Raw genomic sequence first — 27,010 nt, 5'->3', positions numbered from 1 at the left:
GGTCTTCCTACAATGTGACAAGGGTAACGAAGACGGTTACTTCTGCGATTACTTCAGACGGGCGGCAATATGTTATGGCTTCCTCGCGTCATCAGCCGGTACACCATGTCAACAATGAGGGTCGATCACATACACTTCGTTAAAGCCATCACCCCACGAATCTGAGGTGGTGCAGATTTCAGGCGGAGTATTCGTATACCTGATAAGAGACTATGGAGAGGGGGGTGATTCCATCCATTTCTTCCTAAAAAACGGCCCGGAAGATGCGGCGCCACACAAGGCTGGCGCGCTCGAGTCGAATTCCCTGTAGAAAATAGTGCGCCAAAACGCATCTTCCGGGCTGTTTTTTACGGCAATTAAGAAGAAATGGACAGAATCACACCCTTCTCCATATTCTCCCATCCCGTATACGAATACTCCACCTGAAATCCGTACCACCTCAGATTCGTGGATTGATGCCTTTAAGGAATTGGATGCAGAATCGCTGCCTGTCGCAGCTTCGTAGAAAATAGCGCCCCGGAACGCTCGGAAGCCGCATCTTCGGGCCATTTCTTATGGCAATCAGGAAGAAATGGACTGAATCACCCTCCTCCAAATCATCTACGAAGCTGCATAGGGATTGCCCACCTGAAATCCGTACCACACCAGATTCGTGGGGTGATGCCTTTAAGTTGAAGATAATAGAATGTGAAAACTAATGTTGCAAGATATTTAAAATACCATGACATCCTGTTTTAGGTGTTTTGCGTTTGACGTTTGACCCTGTGTGCAAGTATTCGACGACTCACCCGCAGTGACTGGATAATAAAGAAGAGTGCTCAGAGATCCCAGCTGATTGATCAATAAATCGCAAACAACATACGCAAGATGCTAACTTTGTTGATCTAGCAGCACAGCTGCTTCGCACAAAATAAGGTCATACTTAAACTCCTCTTTGGTGTAATCTTTTCTAGCGTATGAGTGAACGCAATAACTTTTTCGCTTCCGCGATAATTTCCCCTCTTCATAAACGCCAAAAGTCTTCAACTCACTTCCGGATTTCGATGAGTGATTTTCATTACCCGGACATTGGTTTAAGGAGACGTGGATTCGTCGATTTACTCGTTCATGTCTGCGTAAAAAATCCTGAAAGCTTTCTCTTCAGTTGTTTTAGTACTGTTTCTAAATTTGACAAAAGTGCTATAAAAGATGGGGTCAGGACTATTATAACAATTACAATTGTAACTCATGTCATTCTTTGAAATTTCTCAATTTGGACAGAATGAAACGTGACGTATCTTGCAGTTCAACAAGGAATTCGAAGAATTTATCTAGTCGTGTAAAGTAGTGCTCTCACTTTGTTGGACAAAGAGACATTTTTGTCGGAATCATTTAATGTTCGCCTTAGGCGGTATAAAGTTAAAAGGATAAAGTTTCTAGCGTTAATCAATCCGCTTGGGATGCGCCCCCACGTTCACTTCAATTCAGAATCGTTTGAGGTTCACGAACGTGTAACTGGCCCATACAATGACTTGCAGGAGGCAGCCGATGTATCAAGTCAGTGGTTTTATCCTCGCAGACAAGGACTGTTGGCAATTTATCGACCCTGGAAGGATGAAAGGCTTGGTGAGCACTGGAGCGGATTCGAACCTCCGATCGACCGTGCAGGAAGTGGAACCTCTAACCGCTACAATACACCCGCCCTTAGGCGATATATATATATATAATGCAAAGTCTTGAGACAAAGGAATTTAATAATTTGCCTCAGAGCAAAACCAAAACCTTCATCAAGAAGGTTATGAATCCGAACTTAGTCCTATAAAAGGTGAACATATTAGAAACTTTCACATATTAATTATTGTTAATTCCACATATTAAAAACTGATTCGAAAGGAGAACATTCTAACATTTTTCATGGGCGATAGATGAATTATTAAATCTCTTTCTCCGAGTTTTGTAGAGATTTAAAATTTCTGCAGAATGCACACAGGTCACAGGTCCAGCATATGTTCAGCCAGTGCTGAAGCTTATTTGGACTAAAACACGTTGGAAGCGTTTTTAAGAGAAAACGTTCTATTTAGACAGAAGAATAGGCAGTCGCTTTCGAGGAGAGATGAATGATGAATTAAGCACGATCTATGCGTATCGTTGAGCGTCATCATCAATTTTCAGTTTCTAGTCGTCTCTCGGATAGCAGTCCGTGGTGATAAGGGGATTTTTGAAGAAAATCTTTCAGCGCATGCTGTCACTCTTTATTCGCATCAGTTCTACTATTTTGTAATGTTGCGAATTGTAGTTTAATTCCTTCTATTAATCTGTTTTTTTTCCATCAGTTATCTTTTATTCCTACAACACCGCTACTAACTTGTGTCCCAAAATCCGTCGCAAACCATCGGAAGAAAAAATATTGGAAGTGGGCAAAATTAAATTTCGAAAATACCATACGAAAATAAATGAACGGCTGATTTCAAATATACTTCGAGAATTTACTTTTGACAAATATGTGGCCTGAAAACGGGCAAAGTTTCCTCAAACCCCTTTAATTACTTTCACACCTCCGCAATCCTGCCAATGGCATAACCTATACATCTCCATGGAAGGACTACAACTTAATTTGACACTGCACGTTCTTCGAGTTTCAAGCCAATTTTCTTATCGAGCGTATCTGAACCCTCGACCGAAAAGAAAATTACAATGTTTCCCTATCAGCAGTCTTGTGGTCAATTGAAGTGATAAGGATCCAGGAGAATCAAGTTAATATCTCTTTTCTGTTGGGTTGATGCGCATGATTGTTCCATTAGTGTGATTTCATCTAAACACTTTGCAATCTTGCATGCCGCAAATATAAACAAACATACTACGATATGACAAATCAACGGATGTTGTTTTTTGTCGTTGACTACTAAGCTGTTTACCTCCTCCTTCTCCTCCTTCCCCTCCTCCTCCTTCTCCTCCACACCTAACAGCAGCTTTCATTCGGCCTCTGCGATATGCGTCATGAGTTTTGCAAGAAAAGTTTTGATGTTATCTCAAGGTACGATTAGTATTATTGAGCGTATTCTTTTGGAATCTTTAAAAAAATCGCTATTTTGTAAGAGATCGTGACGTGCTGGAAGAAGATTAGTTCGCCCTTGTTACCCATTCGATTATATTGCCAAGGAAACGCTACCAAAAGTCCAGTACGTCGTTTGGTTATTTAGTTATTTAATCCCGTTATGAAATTTTGCGTCGTTAAGCCATACAGTAATGTTGTTATCTCTTAAAAACCTTGCTGTAATGCTTAAAGTCACCATACCACGAATCTCAGGTGGTGTGGATTTCAGGTGGAGTATTTGTATACGGGATAGTAGATTATGGAGAGGAGAGTGATTCCGTCCACTTCTTCCTAATTGCCGTAAAAAAGGCCGGAAGATACGGCTTCGAGCGTTTCGGCGCACTATTTCCTACAAGAAGTTCGATTGGAGCGCGCCAGCCTTGTGCACGCGCTGCATCTTCCGGGACGTTTTTTACGGCAATTAGGAAGAAATGGACGGAATCACCTTCCTCTCCATAATCTACTATCCCGTATACGAATACTCCACCTGAAATCCGTACCACCTCAGATTCATGGGGTGATGTCTTTAATTGCAGAAATAACGGACTAAATTGTGTAGAAACATCTAGATCATCTTTTTAATTTCATTCAGTAGAAGTATTAAATGTTAGGTTAAGATGTTAGGCAATCATGATTTAGATCTTTCCATCTTCTTTCTGTAAGGTATGAAATATCATACAAAACAGCCGGAAAAAAATGCACATTGTTTCAGATGATAATCAAGTCCGACTACCCTCCAGTCCAGATTCCAAGTTCGTCTTTCCCTGAAACTGTGCTAAATGCCGTGAAAAAACACATCAGCAACAACAAAACAGCATTTGTAAGGTTTTTAATTATTTTTAAAATAATTGTTCAACCGAAAAATTAACCGCCACCATGGAATTTCGTGACTAATTCAGATTTGTGCGGAAAGCAACGAGGAGACCACCTACGAAACTGTACATCAATCCGCCTACGCTCTTGGCACATTTCTTAACGAGAGAGGTTTTCATGTGAGAATTCGTGTGCTGCTTCAACCAGTATCGCACATGCAACCGTAAAAAACGCACTATACTGACTGACCAGTATTTCCTTCTAATCAAATTCTTCTCGAGTAACTTTCTGCTTTCTTCCAGAAAGATATGGCATGTGTTGTTCTGCCAAACCGCTGGGAGTGGGCGGCAATTTTTCTTGGAGTGACCTTGAACGGCGGTGTTCTCACGGCAATTAGCGCAGTCTCTACTGAGTGTAAGGAGAAGTTTTGTAAGGAAAAAAATCCACAACTCCCACAAAGAGACCGACAATAGTTTCAGTAGGTGATGCCGGTTCATGTAACTACATTTTCGAAATCGCGGTAAAAATTAGGTTTACGTCCACCCAACGCTCTAATTGAACTGTACGCAAAAAGAACGCAGGACGTCCACAGAGCACAGCGCAAAACTTTCATAGAGCGCAAAAACCGTTCCTAAATGACAAATGCCTTTCCAATTCGAAAAGGAATTGAGAATGCAACAGTTTATCAATCGACAGAACATCACTAAAAGTGAACAACTGAGTGAGTCCTGGCACTAAAGTTAAGCAATAGTCTTCGACGGTTCATGACATGCAGGCTAAAGCCACTAGGAGAAAAAGAAAAGAAGATAAGGTTGGAACTACTAATGCTTTGACTTCACCAACCTTCCAAACAGGCCTTCTGGAGGTAATTATAGTTGGGTCAAAACGACATGAAGCACGGACAGTTGCGTAAGCGGCTGCGCTTGAAGCGGTGTGGAGGGGACAGCGGTTGGAATCGAGGCGGGACCATGGCGAACTGCAGAGATGGGTGGCGGTAGCGAGGATCCCTACGCGATCCCAACCGCTACGCGCCACCGCTCCGCTTCGAGCCGCTTATACACCTGTCCGTGTTTCCTGGCGTTTTGACCCGACTTTAGCTGAGTGATAAGATGTAGTACTTTCAACAAAAGCGGAAATAGCTTCTTCGCAGTCCGCATTTGACAGTTAGGAACGGTCTTTGAACCCGGGACTTTTTTTGAGCGTCGAAGCACAAGTCGACAGAGCATTGCCTCCCTACAACCACCTTTTTCGAATCCTCATTTTCAACCACATTGTGCTTATTTTTTTATCTCCTCGATCGGTCTAGGAATATCCGTGGTAAAATTTGGTTGTTATTGTACCGTACTTTCGGTGCACACGTAATCAAATCAATGAAAGAGCACAAACCAATTAAATCAACTATTTTTTGATTATAATGTAATCGCGTCTTTCCAAGGATTATTAAGTACCTTTTGGTATTTTGATATTCAAAATTGTCTTCTCTTTGTGATATGCTTAGCGATCGATGAGGATTATTTGCTTTGGTCTTTAAAAAAATGGGCGTATTCTGTTTCCGCCAATCTTTCAGATTTTCAGATGAACTAAATCGTCAGTTCGTAGATAGCGAAGCCAAACTGGTACTCACAAATCCAGAATCTCTTCAGAAGGTTCAAAAAGCAGCCCAATCGTCTCCTTTTGTGAAGGTGGGTTCTCTCCCTTTACGATTGGCGTTGTATGTGGGAAATTTTTTAACGGAGTACTAATTTAACCTAATAAAGCTAAAAATACATAGGTAGTCACCGAACATATTGTTTCGATTTAACGTTTTGCGTTTGTGCGGAGATGACCTTCGATGACCTTCCTCGGGACCATTTTCTTCCCATTTGTTTCAGAAAAGTTCTTCGTTCTTCTTTGTTCATAAGTCGGGCTACTCTGTAATTGTAGTCGTAACAAAGTCTTTCTTCATTAGAAACTGCACCACCTATCATTTATTTGGTCGTCCTATCGATCTATCACTGTAGCCTCTCAAGAGAACCTATCGCGTCAACCCCAAACCAAACCAACTTCCAAACTTGTGTCCCACTCTCCTTGTCCCTATTCTAATGCCTTAAAATTACTGCAATTCACCTTTCCCCTTCCAAACCTAATGCTAACTTAGAACAAAACTTCAAGACTATTTAGGTGAATGTAGATTAAATTCTGTAGGGGTGCAATTCATACACCATGAGGCATTTGTGGCGCAGTCGGTGGCTGCACATCCAATGGTTTCAAACCGAAACACAGGCAGCCAAGTTCTTCTTTGCTCTAAAGTTTATAAATTGATATCGTTGTACAGGACGATTACGCTTTGATAAATTCAAATTTCTGAATTGACGTCGAACCCGCTGACGCAGCCCAAATGCATTCATTAGTTGGTCAGCAACGGACACTTTGTGATGCATCCCCAAATCTTTGAAAACTTTACCGATTACTGAGATCGCCTTCACGTAATTAATAAAATTGTCGTTACATTGCTTACTACATTTACTGACACAAAACATCTTCAATCTACAGATCATTATATGCCTTGGGGACATTCCTCCTACGATCTCAGGAGAGGTCTATACATGGAATGATGTTCTCACAACTCAAGCAAACTGGGCGCTTCATCCGCCTACGGTGGATGTTGATCGGGATTCAGTGTTCATGCCTTACTCGAGGTAAGACCGTTGTATGGATATATTCAACATTTCCCAGTATTGCACGAATCGTTCGCAGGTCCATAGTTGATTTTTGGAGTACTGCTACCCTAGATTTCTTCTAAAATACCATTGCCTCAGTCGAATGAATTATATGTTTGGTATAGCTTACATATTACATTGGTTTTTTTTCCCAAGTTTTCGTCTCAGAAATGTCTTCTTTTGCTTTCTGTGGAGAATATGTTCAATTTTGATTAAATTCTTTGTTGTTCTGATTTTTTCAACCGGTTAAATTCTTTGTTGTTGTGATTTTATAACCTGAGTTTGTGACATTATTGACTCCTATTTTATCAGATTGTCTCAAAACTATCCAATACCTATCTCATATGCCTGTTCCAAAAAAATCTTACTCAAAAAAGCATCAACCTGTGTGACTCGCAATGTCCCTGTTTGCAAAGAAATCTGACCGATATTGTATCCCAGTGTCGCTCATTAAGAACTTTCGTAGCGCTACAGCGAAGGCGGAAGAAAACTTCTCTTTTCAGTGGCACAACAGGCATTCCAAAAGGTGTGATGTTAACGCACAGGAATTACTGCGCAATGATGAACATCTACAGAAAGTAAGTTACCAGTTCACTGTTGAGAATACGTAGTAGATTTGGTTTTTTTTTTGGAATAAAACTTTCGTAACTCTTTTCCATTATCAACAGCTTGGAAGTTCTGGGATGCTTTTTAGGCAAAATTTACCTTCAAAACAACGAGTTCGAGTAATGAGTAGTGGTATTAGTAGTCAGAAAACTTTGTTGAAATGAACACATTTGCGTCAGGTGGGGTGCGAAAACCATGACTTTTCTGTCTTGCGTGAACAAAATCTATGATAAATACATAAAGGGATTTCAAAGGGATGAACACAATTGCTAGAAACCTTGAAGAACAAGGAACGAATAGCAAGAAAGAACCGTTTTCTGCGTTTATCTTAAAGTCATTCCAGAATAAAATTTAAGGAATATTATCTTATCTGGAGATTTTGTCGACTCTAAAATTTCAAAATCTCATTTGCTATTGATATCATACAATTTTGAATTGTGTCCACGCTCGTAAATTTATACTTTTGCGCACATGTTGCTTTAAATGTGTTTTCTTAAATATACAAACTGCAATTGTAAAGATCTCCTTGATGAATATGACTGAGCTTTGAAAAGGCATGACGCAGAACGCATGACTGGAGCGTTATCTCCACCGTGGAACAATGACAAGGACATGAAGCTTCTTTTCCTGCCCTTCTACCACTGCTACGGATTTGGTAAGACCTTCTATATCCCATTTTATGTCTTCAAAATGTTTGAGGTAGCATGATCAAGTAAATAACGACCTGACGTGTTTAGAAATTCTCATTCAAGGTCACATAGGTAACAAGGATATGTTCCAGCACTGTTGATGGCGAGCGTTTTAAATGGAGGAGTAGCTGTTCTGATGTCTCATTTTCAACCGGAACTATTTTGCGAAACTATTCAACGGCACAAAGTGGACGTTTCATAAGTAAGAAGTAGACTTTCCGATTATTTTATCGTTAAGATTCGTTTTGTCGCCGTGGTACCGCCTATAATGGTATTTCTCTCAAAGAGTCCTATCTGTGAACGATATAACCTCTCCTCTGTCCAGTTTCTCTTTTCCGGGGCTGCGCCAGCTGGAAAGGATTTATGCGAGGAATTGACAAGGAAATATAAGAACTTGAGGCTAATTCAACAAGGTTCGTATACATTAGGGGAAAATTCCTGTCTGAGTTTGCTTCTGAGCTTTTCATAACTTACAATCTTTTACAGTTTTCACTTACTTTCTTTGTGATTAGCACATGCTCGCTTTATGAGAACTTTTAGCCAATTTTTAAAAATATTTTATTTATTGTCTCCATGGTCTTCATTATAGAAATGAATTAACTGAGGTGTGATGTAAAGAACTTCGAAAACGGCTATTAGGAGATAAAGTCAAGTCAAAACGAGATGAAGCACGCTGCAGTTGCGGGAGAGGTTGCGCTTGAAGCGGCGCGGTGAAGGTAGCGGTTGTAATCAACGTGGGAGCATCGCGATCTGCAGCCATTAATGTTGCTAGAGAAGGTCCCCTCGATCCTAACTGCTAAGCTGCGTCGCACCACTACGAGCGCAGCCGCTCGCAGAGCTTCACCAATCCTCATTCCGTTTTAACCGTACTATAACACTTCTTTGGGTTGTATTTCAGCTCCCTTTGGAGCTGAAATACAACCCAAAAAAAGAAGCTTGATTTAGGCCATTCGGTATGCTCTTTGTGCAGATATTTTCGTTCAGCAATTTCTATACAACCTCCATCCCATGAAATAAATTGCTTGCGAAAAAGGAGGTGTTGCTATGTTTCTATTCTATTTCTAGACAGCACCAATTAGTTTTCATTTCTACTCCTATAAATAAATAAGTTATAAAGTTTAATTCAGCCATTTATGTCATATTTTTCTTTGTTGCGGTAAACAGATAAACATTGTCAGATTAGTGTTATCTCTGTTGTAGACTATAAAGGTATCAGGTTATGGTATGTCTGAATTGTGCATGGCATCACACTTGCCCGATCTTGTAGAAGGCCAACCTTTCGGAAGCGTAGGAAAACTTTCTTCTAATCTGGAAATGAAGGTAACCTTGTGTCTTCTTTCTACGAGAAGAAGGATTGAGATATTTTAATGTTTCAGATAGTTGATCCAGAGACTGGCGTCGGAAGAAAGTTTGGTGAAGTGGGAGAAATCTGTATACGAGGTCCTACAGTAATGCTCGGCTATCTGAAAAAGCCGGATGCAACTCGACAATGCATTAGGGATGGTTGGATGCATACTGGTGAATGATAAGTGTGGTAAACTTTTGCTTCTTCTAGACAGTAGTCTCACAAATTCAACATCCTTAATAGCTTTTTGTTTTTTGTACGTAACACCACAAACGTCGAAGGCAAATTATTAGTGGAACAGGTGTTGGTACAAAATTTGGTAAAGGTTTTCGAAGCCATTGCAGCTATCCTTTCTTCGGATTTCGAAACCGCTTTCGACTCTCCTAATCGCGCTGTCTTCTAAACGCGCTTCGCGCCGATGGTATTCCACCAAAGTTCATTCGCTTATTCGAGGACATGAATCGAAGAACAACTGCTGCCGTTCGAACACCAACCGGATATACAGCAACGGCTGAAGCAGTAACTAAGTAAGACAAGTGGCGATTGCAGGTCCATTACTATTTAACTTCGCCGTCGATGACATCACGCTGATTAGAGCAAGGTGAGTCGCCTCGAGACTTTCAACCGGAATCAGAGTAGACGGGCAGCCGATCCAACTCATAGATAAGTTCTGCTCCCTGGACCGTATACTTATGAAGAACGGGAGCTGGGAGAGTGATATACAGCACAGATCCGCTAAGACCTTTTCTGCCTTCAACTCGACGAATTGTTTGTGATCGACTCCTATCGCTTGCGAAGTCAAGCTACGAGTCCAACTATCCGCTGTTCGCCTTATCATGATGTATGGATCGGGGACTTGAGCACCGCCATCTATAGTGATGGTGAAGATTGGTTGCATGGAAGGAAAGCTGCTTAGCTACTTTTGGCCTAGGATATCCCACAATGAAGATCCTTATGCAGAAGTAGATGCTGTGTTCCGGCTAATGACACATGGAAAGTATCAATATCTGACAATCCCGTCAACAATAGCGGCAGAGGATCATTTTCGCTTCTTTGATCACATTGCAAGAACACCGGGAGACCGCCTTGTTCAACCTGTTCTGAGTTCTCTTGTATTCAAGTTGGATGAAGCCACCTGGCCGTGAACGGAAGTTCTGGACTGAGGTGGTGAAAGAGGACCTGATGACGCAGGCAGTTCAGGCGAGACGCAAGGCTTCGCAAGATATAGAATAGCGACAAATGGATTGATCCCATGCTTGCTCTCGCTGAAGATCGAGAAGGTTGGGTAGAGTTATGCGCAAGTGCGACACACCTAAGCAAAAATGCGGGGATTTGCGTCAGGTGATAATATCAGCCAGCCGATTAAGTTAAGTAAATCAAAGTCACCTCAATGCGTTTGCATGCATTGGTCCAGTTTGAACAGCAAATTTCAGTTTAAAAAAAAACTAATTTGAGTTTCAAACAAGAAGCAGAATGAGACTACTTTGCGCTTTTTGTTTGCCGCGCGGCAACGAATGCTGGCTACCAGGTCGTTTTGGTTGGTGCGCTGGCGCGTAGACCAGTATTCTCTGCCGCTCGTCTTGACACTTGATGCTTCGCGGTTGCCGCTCCTTTACCCCTGATCACGCAGCACAGGCGGCGAACTTTGAAAAAGACTTAAAGGTAGCGTACCACGAAATGTATGGTGCTGGGGTCTTATAAGGAACAAGAAAGGGTAAGAGTGTAGTTCACGAATATAAACATGATTTCAATTTTCCCTACCAAGTCGGAGAAAAGCATATGAAGCAGCTTCCGTTCGCACCGGTATCTCTAACGATGCAACTTACTATTGGTTGTAGAACGGTGGCAATCAGCAATGATTCCACAATTTAACAAGTTGGAAGCTTCAGCTGCTTATTTGAGTTTCATTAGTTGGATCGTGGATGTTAAACGACATCGGAATCACTCTTGTTCTATTCTGTAACGAGTTGCTTCGTAGCAACCGAGGCTGCTTCTCAAACTTTTTCCTAGATTAGTAGGCAGATTTGAGCGCGATCACATTCATAATCAAAAACTAACCGATAACTCTATCTACTCATGAAGGGATCCTTCAAGGCATGCTGTGTTTAAAGCGGAAAATTTCTTCCGAATTTTTGTGTTCAGGTGATATGGGCTATGTTAGAAATGATGGCTACCTCTTCATTGTAGATCGACTCAAAGAACTGATAAAAGTCAAGGGTTTTCAGGTAGATTGCCGGTTTTTCTTCACATGTGGCCACGTTTATTCGGATTTTATCGTAGGTACCTCCTGCCGAACTGGAAAACATACTGCTATGCCATCCTATGATCCATGATGCTGCTGTTGTTGGAATTCAGGATGCAGAACGTGGAGAGATTCCCAAAGCATATGTAGTTCGCAGTTCTAACGAACTAACTGAGAGCGAAGTGAAGTCGTTTGTTAACGGTTGGTTATCTGGATTTAGTGTAGGCTATAGATACTGTAACGAAACTCAAGGTTCTACATTCTTCAACAACCTTAAGTTATCGCAATTTCTTCAATCATTTCTGAAGAAAATAGTGTTTCTAGTGTGTTTTTACCTCTTACCTTGTTTTTTTTTCTTCTACCTTCGTGGAAATAGATAATATCGCGAAATTCATAGCTGATTCTTAGACAAGGTGTCACCGTACAAGCAGCTGTCTGGAGGCGTTGAGTTTGTGAAAGAAATCCCGAAGTCACCGTCCGGAAAAATACTTCGACGAGTACTCCGTGAACGCAGTCAATCGAAATTGTGATACTTTGAGCGTGTCTCATTCTACATTGAAGAAGAGAATAGTGGGACGTTGTTCTTTTTTTGCGTAGTTCGATCGAGTTCATGGCACTCTCAAACGAGTTATTGTATACAAGTTGTTCTGTGAGGATAGCAGGTGAAATAAAATTTGATTGTTCCACCGCTCAAACACAACATCTATTTCCTAAAAACAACAATGCTATCATCAGCAAAGGCTTGCTCAATGAACTGTCGATGGAATTTCTAATCTCCGACCCTTTATTCAGCAAAGAGACCACTACAGCTGCAGTGCATCACTTACATCCCTAAATCAAGTTTAGCATGTGCGAATACAATATAATTCAATCAGATTACCATGATGGATTGGTTTGGGACCACTTCAACTAAAATACACAATATTTCTAGAATACATTTGATATAGAATGGTTTATTTTTGGTTTTTCTCTTTTGAAGGTTGGAAGCTCCCAAAACAAAGTAGATGCGTAAATTGTTACACACACTTTATTATAACTAGCTTATAAATGAAAACGTACAGCGAGTTACCTCCAGAAGTTCGAAATTTCCCCCCACCCCCGCGATCCTGCCATGAAGAAGATTTGGTCTTTCTAAACAAAAAAAGAAACAAGGTCTCGCGCCCATGTTACGTGCAAGTGCGTCGTGAATTACCACCCAGAGACTGATCAAAGTGCCAAGGTACAAACTTTTTGCAGTAATTCACATTACTTAAAGAAGTCAAAGCGGAAACCTTTCGATTACCTTGAACAACTAAGACATCACATTCTCACCAAGACCTTTACCTTTTGTTCTGTGAACGCACTCCCTAAGCCACAAAGAGCGGTTATAGTATTATGAGGTTCACACAATCACTGCTATATTCCTTCTCTGATCTTCGTATTACAACATCCTCAAAAAGACTCACTTTGTGCTGGAAACGACTACAACCGACGGTCGTCTTTCGATCTTCACATCGACGCTACAACAATGAAGCCTCAGTACGTACTTTTCTCACTTTCTGCCATGATAGCCGAAAAAAAAGATGGCCAAAAATTAATTAAATTCCATCTTTTTTTATTGAAGCATTTATAATAGTTTTTATATAATCCAAAAAGGTCATAATTGATGCCATTTTCAAAGTGGTACTAACGCTTTAATTATGTTTTATTGCAACGATTTATTTACTACAACGAGATTCGAGTCCGCCCTAGTGCTCACCAAGCCTTTCATTCCTCCGGGGTCGATAAATTGGTACCAGACTTGTTTGAGAGGATAAAAACACTGACTTGACACATCGGCTAGCTACCGCAGGTCATTGTAGAGGCCAGTTACACGTTCGTGAACCTCAAACGATTCTGAATTGAAGTGAACGTGGGGGCGCATCCCAAGCGGATTGGTCAACGCCAGAGACCTTATCCTTTATCCTTAAAATGATTTATAAATTCACGTTAAAAGGCTTGAATGCAGTACGCTTGAAGGAAATGTAAGTTTTTATGGATTTGAATTAACCATGATGCTATATTCCATCGATATTGCGGCAAAAAAATCCGGTGCTTATTTTTCCGTTCTCCAGCCCCAAAAAGAAAAAAATCTGTTTTATTGAATGATTTGAATGAAATCGTACAATACTGTCTTTCTGGAATATAGGACAAAATGCCGCCCATATTCTTCAACTTTGGCAGATCTAATAAAATGTTCAAACCAGATTTGATCGAAGTATGAGATAATGATGATAGGTCGAAGCATACTGCATATTCTCCTTATATATATATATATATATATATATCTTATATATATGTATATTTTCTGAAATAGAGAAACGTTACCGGGGTGAACTCATTTGATATTATTTTTGATAGGTGACTAGAATTTCTTTGGCGAATACGTCCTAGCCAAAAATATATAAGATAATCGAATCTACAGAGATGTTATTAACACTGATTATACCTTTAGATGTCAACAGAAGTTATTAAATTAAATTGTTAATGTTATAATTTCAGAATATAATAAAATCTGATTATCCTTCGGTGCCGATACCAAGCTCATCGTTCTCCGATGTTGTATTAGACGCTGTAAAGAGCCGAATCAACTCTAAAAGGATAGCCTTTGTAATGACTTTTCTTATGAACAGCCACTTTTCGTTCACTTTAAAAAAATCCAACCCGAATTAGACCACTAGTTTTATTTCAGATCTGCGCCGAGAATAACAAGGAAGTGAACTACAAGACCGTCAACGATTCTGCATTCGCTCTAGCGACGTTTCTTCGGAAGAACGGCTTCTATGTGTGTTTTATCGTATATACGAATACTAAATTTTTTCTCAAACATAACCTTACATCTGAAATTACTGGGTGTCGCAGTTCTATGTTCTTATTTCCTATGCTATGGTCACAAATCAAAGAGACGACACGTTTTGTAGTCTTTTTTCTTGAAAAATCGTAAAACTGATTTCTTTCTCGAACCGTTCATTGTTTGATTCGCCTCTCAATTCCGAATCCCTCTTTCCGGAGCGCCAAGATGTGCCCGGTATTTCCATGCATTTGTCACTTTCCGTACATAGTACCAATCTAAACTTTGGCGGCACTACGGTCTTAATTAAATCCAAAAAGTAAGTAGTGTCGAAAATGCTCCATTTTGTCCAAATAATATTCTAGTTCAATCTAGAAAATTTAGAAATAAAATAAATAATGTAGGATCAAAAATTTTTTTTGAAAATCAAAACAATTTTTTTACGGTAAAGTGGGAAATTCTCTATCAACCCATAGGAATTTTACCAGCATGTTTAAAAAATTTCTTTCCAAGAAAAAATTGTCTCTCAACACAATAAGTCGCACGTTTAGACATTTCGATGGAGTCATATCTGCTTCGCCGCATAACTGCATTAAAAATTTAGCCTTTGAACATGTATGGGAAATTGCTGCATCATTAGATTATATTATTTGCAAAAAGTCTTATGAGCGCTATCACTGAAATTCCACAATTTCTTCTGTTCCTCCTTTTTTTTCATTTTATCAGTCGGCGAACACACTGTACTCGGTCAAAATCACACTACTGATTCTGTTAACTACACTGTAGCTGTCATGACCAAGCGTGACAGTTCTTTGCCATCCTACGACCACCCACTTTGACGACTTGCATCTGTCTCCACATCGAATACATGGTGATTACAAATGATTCATCGGGTTTTGAATGAATTTATCTTACAAAATATTATAAAAAAGTAATGATTGATACATTTTATGAGAGAACATAGTTCCATACTTCTTATGCATCATTACAAATATTCTATGTGCTCTCCTCGTGTTTCACCGCACAAATCTATCAGCGGTGGTCAAGTTCAGCCACCGCTGATTCGCTGGTGAACATTGACAGGGTCAAGCATGTCCCTGTCAATGTTCACCAGCGTATCAGCGGTGCGGTTCTGATATTCAGTCAATGTTGTGAGAAAAAGTGGCACGTAAACACTGTCTTTCACGTATCCCCAGAAAAAAAAATCACTAACTGTAAGGTCGGGAGACTGTGGGGGCCACCTTAAAGGCATCACCACACGAATCTGGAGTGGTACGGATTTCCGGTGGAATATTCGTATACGAGATCGTAGATTACGGAGAGAAGGCTGATTCCGTCCATTTCTTCCTAATTGCCGTAGAAAACGGCCCGGAAGATGCGGCGCGTGCACCAGGCTGGCGCGCTCCAGTCGAACTCCTTGTAGAAAATAGCGCGCCGAAACGTCCGAAGCCGTATCTTCGGGCCGTTTTTTACGGCAGTTAGGAAGAAATGGACGGAATCACCCCCTCTCCATAATCTACTAACCCGTATACGAATACTCCACCTGAAATCCGTACCACTTCGGATTCGTGGGGTGATGCCTTTAAGAGAGCCTCCGGAACAGGTTGTCACCGGCAGCTTTTTCCTTTGCCGAGGCAGCCTGCCTCCTTGAGCTGTTTTCTTTAAACTACTATCGCAGAATACTTTGGTGGGTTGGCTGTGTGTTGTACTGTCTTCGGAATGTGCGCTGTACAGTGGTGACGGATCCTCTCTACTCATATTTCAAGACACAAAATGTTTTCCGTTGATTCGTTGCTATTTTGTAAATTGTTATCACCCTGCCGAATGGTGCGCCAAAATGGAAGCTGCAATGTCTAAATAAAATTTTGAAGTACGCTTTTTCTACTGGTTATCAGTATAAATTGGCAATATTTATTTGAAGATATAAGACGTCAAAACCTGATAAATCATTTGTAATCACCCTGTATATGTCATAGCAAAATAGTTCTATAAATTCGTAAATTTTAGGGAACTGGAGTTTCCAATAGTAACATCGTTTACATGGGTGTCATATTACAAAGTCTAACTCGTTTAAGAAGAGTAAAAAACAGTAAATTATTCATAAGCAACCTATAAACAGTAGAACAAATGAGAATATTATGCTGTTACTTACAAATAACTCAATTCAACAACAATCTTACGTGGAAATAGGATCGCTCTAATTAACACCGTCTTTCCTACACATTTGCGTACCTGCTGGCCTCGATTCAGTGGTAGAATTCCAGCTCGTCCCGCCTGCGATTCTGTTCAGTTCCCTCCAATACAACGTTTTTTATTCTCATGGAGTGTTTCTCGATATTTTCAGAAAGATATTGCGTCTGCGATATTACCAAACCAGTGGGAATGGCTGTCGGTGTTTCTCGGAGTCACACTAAACGGCGGCACTTTGACATCAATAAGCCCCGTTTCTACGGAATGTAAGTGGGGAACATTAGTAGAAAAATATGACTAGGATTACAGAAAGAAATACACTAAGGATAATTGTGTACAGTTCTTTTTTTTTTTTTTTTTTTTTGGGGGGGGGGAGGTCGGGGGGACAATGATAATGAGCCGAGTCGTGGATAAAAACAGCACTTATTGTCAGCGACTGCACTGCCTACATATAGGATATATTAGGTTGATGCAAAAATGATGCGTGTTTTTTGTTGCCTTTTTCACTACAAATTTCTTCCCACTTATCAGTGACCCTGATCTTTAATAATAGAAGCCGTATAGCGTTTTGTAGCGCATTTTGTTGTGGTTATTAGTAGTTAAGTGGGTGAGTGTTTTGAACGAGAATGAGTGTTTGGCCAGTACTAAGACTTCGAAGGCAACATGTCCAGGCTAGATTTCACCAAACCTTCTTCTACGAGTTCGAGAAGGGCAGGTCTGCAGCGGAGACAGCTCAGATTATCAACGCTGGGGTGAAGGAAGCACCACCGAGTCCACGGTACGGCATTGATTTCAAAGTTTTCGTTGTGGCGACGTGAGCCTTGAAGATAAGGAAGATCGCGGCAGCCTTTCTGAAGTTGACGACCACCTGCTGAAGGCAATCGTTGAAGATGATTCGCTTAGAACAGCACGAGAGGTTGTCCAAGAACTAGGCATTGACCATTCAACAGTCGTCCGCCATTTGGAAATTGGTAGGATCAAAAAGTTGGGCAAGCTGGTGCCGCATGAACTGAGCGGATCCCAAAGAAACAGCCGTTTTGAGATCTGCGCAGCGCTTCTATTACGCAACAAAAACAATCTATTTACCCATCGTATTGTTATGTGCGATAAGAAATGGATCCTTTACGACAACAGTAAGGGTCCTTCTCGATGAGTGGACAAGGATGAAGCTCCCAAGCACTTCCCGAACCCGAAAATGCACTCGAAGAAAACCATTGTGACTATGTGAAGATGTGCTACAGGTGTAAAGCACTACAGCTTCATAAAACCTGAGAAGACCAGAGGGGTGCTGCGAAGAACTGGGCGGAGAGCACCGCAAACTCTAACGTCTTCGCCAGGCGTTAGTGAACAGAAGAGGCCCAATTCCCCTCAATGCCCGGCCACACATTTCAAAAGTGACGCTACTGAAGTTGAACGAGCTAGCCACAACTCGCTGCCTCACTCACCATATTCGCCAGTCCTTTTGCCAACCGACTATCACTTTTTCAAACATGAGGATAGCTTCCAAAACCAAGGTAATGCAAAAACGACTTCCGGAAGTTTGTGGACTGCAAAAGCTCGGACTTTTATGCAGCGGGAATGAACAAACTTGTGTCTCAAAGATGCGTGAACTGTAACTGCTCTCATTCCTGTTTATAAAGTTGATTTTGAGGCGAGTTATAGCGTTTCAAAGTGAATGTTTGAAAATGGGCATCATTTTTGCACCAACACAATATTTTGCTCACTGCACTATTGTATGCTAAGTAGGTTTGGGCTAACTGATATTAGTGGATACCAATGCAACATCGTATATTTGTCGAAAACCATGGCTTTCATTTTACTTGCATCCTTAGATGAACTACAACGCCACCTCCTGGACTGCAAAGCTAAACTGGTTTTCACTGGTCAGCAATCACTTAAAAAGGTGCTGAAGGCAACGCAGCAATCTTCTGACGTGAAGGTGAGAATGATTTTGCTTCTTCCTATTTTGACGCATTTTTGCAGTAGCGTCATGATTCCAATATTTCTCAGTATTAAAATCGAATCTCTGGGCTAAATCCGCTAGTGGAGTGAGAAAAGCTCTTAAAAATTTCGAAGGTCTTAAACTTTGTTAGAAGCAACATATATTTCAACATTTTTGCTTGAAAGCTTTCGCCATTTTTAAAATCACTGCGTTTAAAACTGGGCTTAGTCTGCCACGGAACGGCAAGCAAAGCGTGTCTCACCACATTGAACTGGCATCAGAAAACACTGATCGGGATTTTACGATATATTACAGGGCGACGACGTAAGAAACTGGAATTCGCTGGTTATTGGAGTGCCAGTACCGCGTAGTAGTTTCAAACTAAATTGCCAAATAGTGAATGAGTCGCTGGTAACCCTCTCATAGCCGCCACATCTGCATGCGTACTATTTCACCCTAATGCACTTCTCCGCATTTCTGCTGTACGCTATCGTCATCATTCTTGTCAGGACCCTTTATATATTAGACACGGCCATGCAGACAGAGCTGCTTAAAGGCATCACCCCACGAATCTGGCGTGTTGTGGATTTTTGTTGGAGTATACTTACATCGGGTCGTGGATTATGAATACGGGGGTGGATCCGCTCATTTCCCCAAGCACTGTAAACAGACGACTTCGGAATGAGGTTCATTATGACGTCCTTTATTGCAATGCCCACCTCTGCGCTCCGCCCCCGCCTGCGATTTGTGCGAATGAGTTCTCGACGAATCGCAGGCGGGGAACACCCGAAAGAATATAGAGATAAAATCACGTTTGAAAATTCTCCAAATATAGTACTGACATTTTCTGCAAGAAGACTACGCTGTCATTCACCAATGCTTATATTTCAAGAAAACCGTTGTGAGGAAAGAAATATTCCAGTTCTGTGGCAGAAGGTTACAGAAAGTTAGCAATAATGCTATTAACGTCGCTAGAACGTCACAATGTAATTCAATGATGAATTCAATGAATAATGTACATCACCCGCAATCAGAACATGATAATGGGGACTAACCAAAATGGGAGTTTTCCTAACTTCATTTAGAGCCCACAACGAATAGCCACTAAAAAGAAGTGGCAAAAATGCACTATAAAATGAAGACCTTTCATAACATCAACCGAAGATTACGAATCATTATTCAGAATTTCAAGTACAATGGAAAAATATGGAATTCAACTTCTACTTTTAGATTATAATTTGCCTTAATAACGACCAGACTTTGCCTTCCGGAACTCATCGGTGGACTGATGTCTTAGAGACAACACCCGATTGGAACATTACAGCTCCTGCAGTTGACGTTGATCGGGATCCGGTGTTCATGCCATACTCAAGGTGGGAGGAGTTTACGTGCCGTGAAATGTTTTTCTTCTGTATATTATTTATTCAAAATACTTGCATTTTGCCGTAGGTGTAGAACACCCAGAAAACTGTGTGTTTCTTTCAAGGTTCGGCTTTATGCGACAGTTGTCCAGCAGAAAAAATGGGGCATTTCACTGCCTTACAATCCTCCAGATTTCATCTGTAAAATCCTTCATTTCACTCTTTTGAGCGACGTGAAACCTCCGTTCTGGTCTTTTTGGGTTTTCTCGTTGTGATTGCAAACAGCGGCCAAATTTCATGGTTTACGATAGCATAAGTACCGCAGAGAATAGGTCGTTAGAGAACCTCTACATAACTCAAGAGAACTACACTGCTTCCTGGAGCGATAAATACACGATGATTCTGTCTCCAAATTAAAGAAATCGTTTTATATGAAGAGAAAAAACTTCAAATTCATTACTTCATAAATTTCTGTAGTCACGCTCCTAGGCTTGCTGTTTATTCAATGCCCAAAAGTAATTAATAATTAATAAATAACTATTTCCCTTTCCCAAAACCATGTCTCTTTCTTTGCGGTCCTTGGGGTAAAAGCACATTGAAGAACTTCTTGTTTCTCTCAGCGAAGAAATAAAAAATATATAATCAGTAATTTTATCACTAGCACTTAAAAAATATGTAGATTGTTTTCGAAAACTCACTGAACTCCTTCAGCAAAGACGCCGAAGGTAATGTGAAACTACATCTGCATAGTAGTCGACGAGACGCTCGTCACCCCTTACCTTATCACCTTAAATGCATAAACAACCATTTTGAAGAAATCTGTAGAGGAACTTTCACGAAATACGTTTGTATGTACTCCTTCTTTGTTTTTGTAGTGCCACGTGTGCAGCATACCCGGGTTTCCTGGAAAATTCAAAATTCTTTTTTAGTGGAACTACAGGAGAACCGAAAGGAGTAATGTTAACACACAGAAACTATTGTGCTATGATGAACATCTTCATGTCGTGAGTTCACCAGTTAATTCTTCTATCTGAATGTTTGATCCATGTTCATTGTCCCCCCCCCCCCCTCTCTTGTTACTTAGCACTTTGTTAGTAACGTATGACTGCTTCATTGCTGCACAAAGTGTTTATCTCTAACGTATTTCTTTTTTCTATAATAGATTCAGGTATAGTCACCGTTGAAACCTGGTGCAATTGCGTAAACGGCTGCGCTCGCCGGTTTTCATCGAAGGGGCTCCGGCCAGCTCTGCGGCGGCGTTAGCAACGGTTCAACCTCGGTAACAGCCGGTGCCTTCACCGCACCGCTTCCGCAACTGCACCAAGCTTCAAATCATCCTGAAACGACTATATATCTAAGAAAGCGTTCGAATTACTTTTGTTATTTCTCTTTGTATTGAAACATTTGTCATGGTTTCGTGGAATTGTCAAAAGATTTAGGATTTTATAATGATAATAACTAGGTATAGTCCGGTCAAAACGAAATGAAGCACTGTGCATTTGCAAAAGCGACTGCGCTCCAGGCGATGCGGTGGAGATAGCGGTTCGAGATACGGGGAGGGACCGCAGCGAACTGCAGCGGTGAGATGTGCTAGCATGGGTCCTCACTCGATCCTAACTGCTACACTACGCCGTATCGCTTTGCGAGACGCTATGAGCGTAGTCTCTTAAAGGTATCACTCCACGAATCTGAGGTGGTACGGATTTCAGGTGGATATTCGTGTACGGGATCGTAGATTAAGGAGAGGGGGTGACTCCGGCAATTTCTTCCTAATTGCCGTAAAAAACGGTCCAGAAGATACTGCTTCGAGCGTTCCTGCGCACTATTTTCTACAAGGAGTTCGACTGGAGCGCGCCAGCCTTGTGCGCGCGCCGCATCTTCCGAGCCGCTTTTTACGGGACCTAGGAAGAAATGGACGGAATCACCCAACTCTCCATAATCTACGATCCCGTATACGAATACTCCACCTGAAATCCGCACCACCTCAGATTCGTGGGGTGAAGCAACTGAAACGTACTTCATGTTGTTTTGACCCTACTATAGATTTTTCAGTCATAACAACTCTCGAATGACTGGCGCAGTAAACCCTCCATTAGACCGTGAGAAGGACAAATTATTGCTGTTACTCCCGTTTTATCACTGTTACGGATTCGGTGAGATTTCTCGCTTCTACAAGGAATTCAATCAATTACAAAACAGCAAAGATGACGTTCACTGTCAATAGGAAAATGGTAACGTAGACCTTCATCCTAGCGACAGATGAAGGATAGGCTGGCCCTTTTTTAATCAGTTGTTTCTCTTTAGAACATAGAGTTCCTCTATCTTGTGCTCTAAGGCATCGCCCCACGAATCTGGGGTGGTACGGGTTTCAGGTGGGTTAGGCCTATTCGGGGTCATAGATTATGGGAAAGAGGGTGATTCCGTCCATTTCCTCCTGATTGCCGTAATAAACGGTCCGGAAGATGCGGCTTCGAGCGTTGTTTTATACTTTTTAAAATCTATTTCGCTATTTTCTGCAAGTTCTATTGTTTCTACGAGTTCTATTATAGCGCGCCAGCGTTGTGCATGCGCCGCATCTTCCGAGCAGTTTTTTACGGCACTTAGAAAGAAATGGACGGAATCACCTTCCTCCCTATAACCTACCATGCCGTATACGAATACTCCACCTGAAATCCGCACCACCGCAGATTCGTGGGGTGATGATTTTAAATCATCACCACGCTATCAAGTACATCAAAATGCGAATCGCTGTTACTCAAATATTGCTGCAATCATTCTCCATATTTTTTTAGCTTTCTGTTTTCAAGTTATTTGTTTACCTGTTACCTATATCAGATTACACTTTGAGCTTTCAAGGCCTTCTCATGGACGCGGTTTTAAACGACTTTACTTCCGTCCACATGTCACATTTTCAGCCGGAGTTGTTCTGTCAGTCAATTCAAAAATATGGAGTAAGTACGTTTACTGTGATGGCGTTGTTGTCTTTAAAGGCATCACTCCACGAATCTGAGGTGGTACGGATTTCAGGTGGGGTATTCCTGTATGGGGTCGTAGATTATGGAGACCGGGGTGGTTCCGTCCATTTCTTCCTAATTGCCGTAAAAAACGTCCGGAAGATACGGCTTCGGGCGTTCTGGCGCACTATTTTCTACAAGGAGTTCGATTGGAGCGCGCCAGCTTTGTGCGGCGCCGCATCTTCCGGGCCGTTTCTTACGGCGATTAGGAAGAAATGGAGCGAGTCATCCTCCTCAAATCCGTACCACCTCAAATTCGTGGGGTGATGCCTTTAATTATGTAAATTCCAGATTCGCTTCCTTGCTGTAGCCCCACCGATACTTTCGTTCCTTGCTAGAAATCCTATATGTGAACGGTATGACCTGTCTTTTCTTAATACACTCCTTAACGGAGCTGCACCACTTCAAAAGGATGTTTGCGACGAATTGGTTAGCAAGTACAAAAACATAAAACATATATGTCAAGGTATGTACGTTTTCATGTTTCGGGATGACATTAATAAATAGTATAATGCGATGCTACAAAGCCGATCCAAACTTTTAATTTAAGTCAAAAAAAAAAACTATTTGCAGCTTTACTATTGACTATTTGTCATTTTCTGCCACAGAATTAAAATTGATCTTCACTAGCAACGTTTTTTTTTTGTAATATAAGCATTGATGAAAGATCTCTTAGTTTTCTTGCAAATGGTATCAGTGCAGAAAAATCTGGAAGACTCAGTGAATAAACTTTCAAAGCACATAACTTACAACTCTCCAGAACTCTATCTCTAACTTATAACGATTAAAACGACTCGTAAACAGACTCCACGTGTAGGTGTGTTTTTTTTCTGTTCCAGCAGTTCTGTGGAAGCATGAATGACCTATTTGTTCCAGTCCGCGGAAAAGTCTATCAGTCTCATCATCAAATTAAACACATTCAATTTAAAATGATGCAAAAAATTAGCGTGGAACTAAAAATCCCTGGTTTTTCCACTGCATTCGTTACGCCTATTGGAAACGCGAACAGAACTGAGAAAACTGTGTTCTGTTGTCAATGAACCATCTTTAGATGAAAGCAGGGAAAAAACTGTTTTCTAGTTCAGTATGTACCAACGATTTTGGGTACTGTAGCGCTGTATCACAAATGCTTGACATTCTGCGCTCAAAAACATGCAACAAAATTGATTCTCAGGCTACGGGATGTCCGAAATATGCATGGCGTCACACTTACCTGACCTTATCAGTGGGCAACCATTTGGAAGTGTCGGAAAATTAGCGTCGAATATGGAAATGAAGGTAAATTAAAGAAAGCATTCCACGAAGTTGACGATGATGGAATCAGCGTAGTGACGCTCAATTCCCCTTAATCGTTCTGAAAAACGGCGTGGGAATCGATTTAGTTCTTACGAGGTACGTTAGAATGCGCCATCCTCGAACACACACCGGCTTTATAGGCAACCTATTCATTATTTTTAATTGAGTAGTCTGTGGAGGAAACTTCCTTCATTTTCTTTTGCACGCGGACGCAGCGCGCGTATAAGGGTGGTGCGTCTTAACGTGTCTCGTAGGTACGAACGGTCGGCAAAAGATTTTCCCACACAGTTTCGCAGCACAGTCGTAATCTACACCCAGAACCAAATCTTTTCCGGAAGAAATTCTAAGATTGTTGATTTCGTGTGTGCCCACAGAAATTTTAACGGATAGCCGAATAAACGAATGATCTTGTTCAAGCGATGTTCCAGATTGTGGACCCAGAAACTGGCATCGCTAAGAAACGTGGTGAATTGGGAGAAATCTGTATTCGTGGTCCTACGGTGATGTACGGTTACTTCGGAAAACCCGAGATGACGCAAAAATGCATCAAAGATGGCTGGATGTACACTGGTGAGCATAAGTGGAGTTTTTTTTTTTAATAGCAGGGTCAAAACGACATGAAGCATGCACGCAATTGCGTACGCTGCTTCTCTCGCGGCGCTTCGGTGGAGCGTAGCGACTGGAAGCGTTGTGAAATTCTTGCAGGCACCACCCATCGCTGCAGTTTGCGACGGTCCCACCTCGGTTCCAACTGCTGCCTCCACAGCGCTGCTTCGAGCGCGTACGCAAATGCACCACAACTGCACTCGTAATTCATGTCGTTTTGACCCGACCATATGTGGTGGATGGATATTGATCAGAGCGCTCTTTTATGACTTCCTGAAAACAGTGCTTCTGTTCTGCAAATTCAATCGAAAGACCTTACGTCGGATCACATGCAGAAATTTCAAAATCGGATGTTGTTGGTGTAGTCGGGTCAAAATGACAGAAGTAGCTCGGCGCAGTTTTGTAGAGGGCTACGCTCGGAGCGATGCGATGCGAGGACCAAAGGGGATGTTCTTGGTAGAACCACTCATCGCTGTAGTTCACGAAGGTCCCACCTTGATCCCAAACGCTAGCTCCAAAGTACCATTTCGAGCGCAACCTTTCACGCAACTGCACCAAGCTTCACGTCATTTCGACACGACTATGAGAGTTTTGACAACTTTTCCGAGTTTTGGTGTACATCTAGAATACTACGTATATTTTGGAGTAAAATGTTTTTTACTGGGGCGAGTTGTTGTGTCCACAGTGAAGTCGTTCACTTGCCTCTCTCCACAAAGTGCGACAACTTCCTCGCAGCACTTTCCTTTCATTCGCCTGGTTTTTTTTAAACTCTTTTTTCGTCTTGAAGATCTCAGTTTGCAAAGACTCAATTCCTGTCCTTTTTTTAGTGTAAATGTGAACAATTGCAGAATAGTCCTAGCAGTAAGAAAATCCTTTTCCTCTAATTTAATAGTTCTTCCGATATCAGGGCACCTTCTCAAAGACTTCAGCTGCATAAATTGGATTTAAAACTGCAAAACTCAAAACCAAACTTTATAATTTATTTTACAGGCAGATCAAAGCTACCTGAACGTGGTGAGACGCTCACTCATCACCAGCGCCATAGTGATACCCTCACTCTCAGTTGAGAGTGGTTTAAAACGCGCCGCCTCAAACGCGACCATTTGGGTCCCATCGAACCAAAAGTTTTGAATCCAGAGGTCATGTAGAGCCGGGTCAAAACGACATGAGGTACGGTGCAGCTGCTGTTGCTCTCGAACCGGCGAGATGGACATGGCGGTCGGACCATTGCGACTTACAACAATGGACGGATGGACGATGGATGGTAGAAGGGATCTTCAGCCGATCGATGACCGCTGCACGGCAGCGCATTGAGCGCAACCGCTCACGCAACTGCATGGTGCTTCATGTCATTTTGACTCTTCTATACATTATGTTAGTTGGTCAACTTGTGCTTAGACATCGCGTCAAGAAGTAGCCGTACCGAGGCTGAGTTGTAAATTTGGTGAACTGTACGACACTGCATCAGTTCAAATCCACTAATAAGCGTATTTTTAGGAGACATTGGTTACGTTGACGATGACGGATACCTCTTTATCGTGGACCGCCTCAAAGAGCTAATAAAAGTCAAAGGATTCCAGGCAAGTAATTACTGGATGTGGCTGCAACCTTGTATGGGCCGATGGAGTTTTGTAAAGGTTATGATGAGGTTCATTTAGGTATCTCCAACCGAACTGGAGAGAATATTACAAGCTCATCCATTGATTAGTGATGCAGCAGTTGTCGGTGTTCCCGACTCGATAAAAGGAGAGCTTCCGAAGGCCTTCGTAATTCGCAAATCAGATAATCTTTCTGCTGAAGAAGTGAAGTCATTTCTGAAAGGTTAGTTTTAAACTCAACTCCACTTTCTTGACTTTAATCCTTATTTGTGGTGTTCGATAGAAAATGAAAATTTACACCTAGCCGTTCTACGTCTCGAATTATTCCAATCCCTCAAAGTTACAAAATCGGCTGATGCTTTCGACAATTTACAGAAAAGGTATCGCCATACAAACAGTTGTCCGGTGGTGTCGAATTTGTGGAGGAGATTCCAAAATTACCGTCAGGCAAGGTGCTAAGGCGATTGTTGCGTGAACGAAGCAAATCGAAATGACTCACTTATCACTATGCATCACAGCTAATAAAACGATATATAAACAATGTCTTCAGTGCCCCAAGTAACAGCAAACGATGTCCTAAACCCAAAACGCATTTTAACAGTATTTTCGCCTAGAAAGAGAATAGGGCGTTATTTCCTGCCTCTGATGCAACTGCACGGATAATTAAGACTATTAGTTTTCGTCGGCCGCTCCTAATAACGGAAATTCTCAAGGAAACAACTTCAGT

The 27,010-nt window shown here is 41.5% G+C and overlaps 2 protein-coding genes across 4 annotated transcripts; both read left to right on the top strand.

Annotated features, from left to right (window-relative positions):
- Positions 1 to 3,785: 3,785 nt before the first annotated feature.
- Positions 3,786 to 11,997, top strand: RB195_019977 (uncharacterized protein; the record flags this gene model as incomplete). 3 transcript variants are annotated; one of them, XM_064188076.1, is made up of 15 exons in its annotated part: positions 3,786 to 3,893; positions 3,973 to 4,065; positions 4,189 to 4,315; positions 5,462 to 5,568; positions 6,419 to 6,564; positions 7,089 to 7,111; positions 7,161 to 7,163; positions 7,757 to 7,846; positions 7,973 to 8,067; positions 8,119 to 8,293; positions 9,097 to 9,200; positions 9,257 to 9,398; positions 11,368 to 11,450; positions 11,506 to 11,668; positions 11,876 to 11,997. In XM_064188076.1, 15 exons carry the CDS (start codon positions 3,786 to 3,788, stop codon positions 11,995 to 11,997), a joined length of 1,581 nt encoding a protein of 526 aa, XP_064043956.1. The 3 variants fall into 3 exon arrangements, with proteins under 3 accessions (XP_064043956.1, XP_064043957.1, XP_064043955.1); XM_064188075.1 differs by having other exon boundaries at positions 7,089 to 7,163; positions 7,746 to 7,846; XM_064188074.1 differs by lacking the exons at positions 7,089 to 7,111; positions 7,161 to 7,163 and having other exon boundaries at positions 4,189 to 4,300; positions 7,746 to 7,846.
- An 844-nt stretch (positions 11,998 to 12,841) lies between these two features.
- RB195_019976 (uncharacterized protein) lies at positions 12,842 to 26,777 on the top strand (the record flags this gene model as incomplete). Its single annotated transcript, XM_064188073.1, has 15 exons — positions 12,842 to 12,985; positions 13,988 to 14,095; positions 14,178 to 14,270; positions 16,621 to 16,732; positions 18,299 to 18,405; positions 19,639 to 19,781; positions 20,699 to 20,773; positions 21,822 to 21,922; positions 22,626 to 22,720; positions 23,075 to 23,249; positions 23,958 to 24,061; positions 24,508 to 24,649; positions 26,183 to 26,265; positions 26,344 to 26,506; positions 26,659 to 26,777. 15 exons carry the CDS (start codon positions 12,842 to 12,844, stop codon positions 26,775 to 26,777), a joined length of 1,764 nt encoding a protein of 587 aa, XP_064043954.1.
- Between the last annotated feature and the right edge of the window lie 233 nt (positions 26,778 to 27,010).

This window comes from Necator americanus, chromosome II (assembly GCF_031761385.1).
Source record: "Necator americanus strain Aroian chromosome II, whole genome shotgun sequence".
NCBI lineage: Eukaryota > Metazoa > Nematoda > Chromadorea > Rhabditida > Ancylostomatidae > Necator > Necator americanus.
The sequence above is the reverse complement of the archived record's forward strand: the minus strand, read 5'-3'. Positions and strand labels throughout refer to the sequence as shown.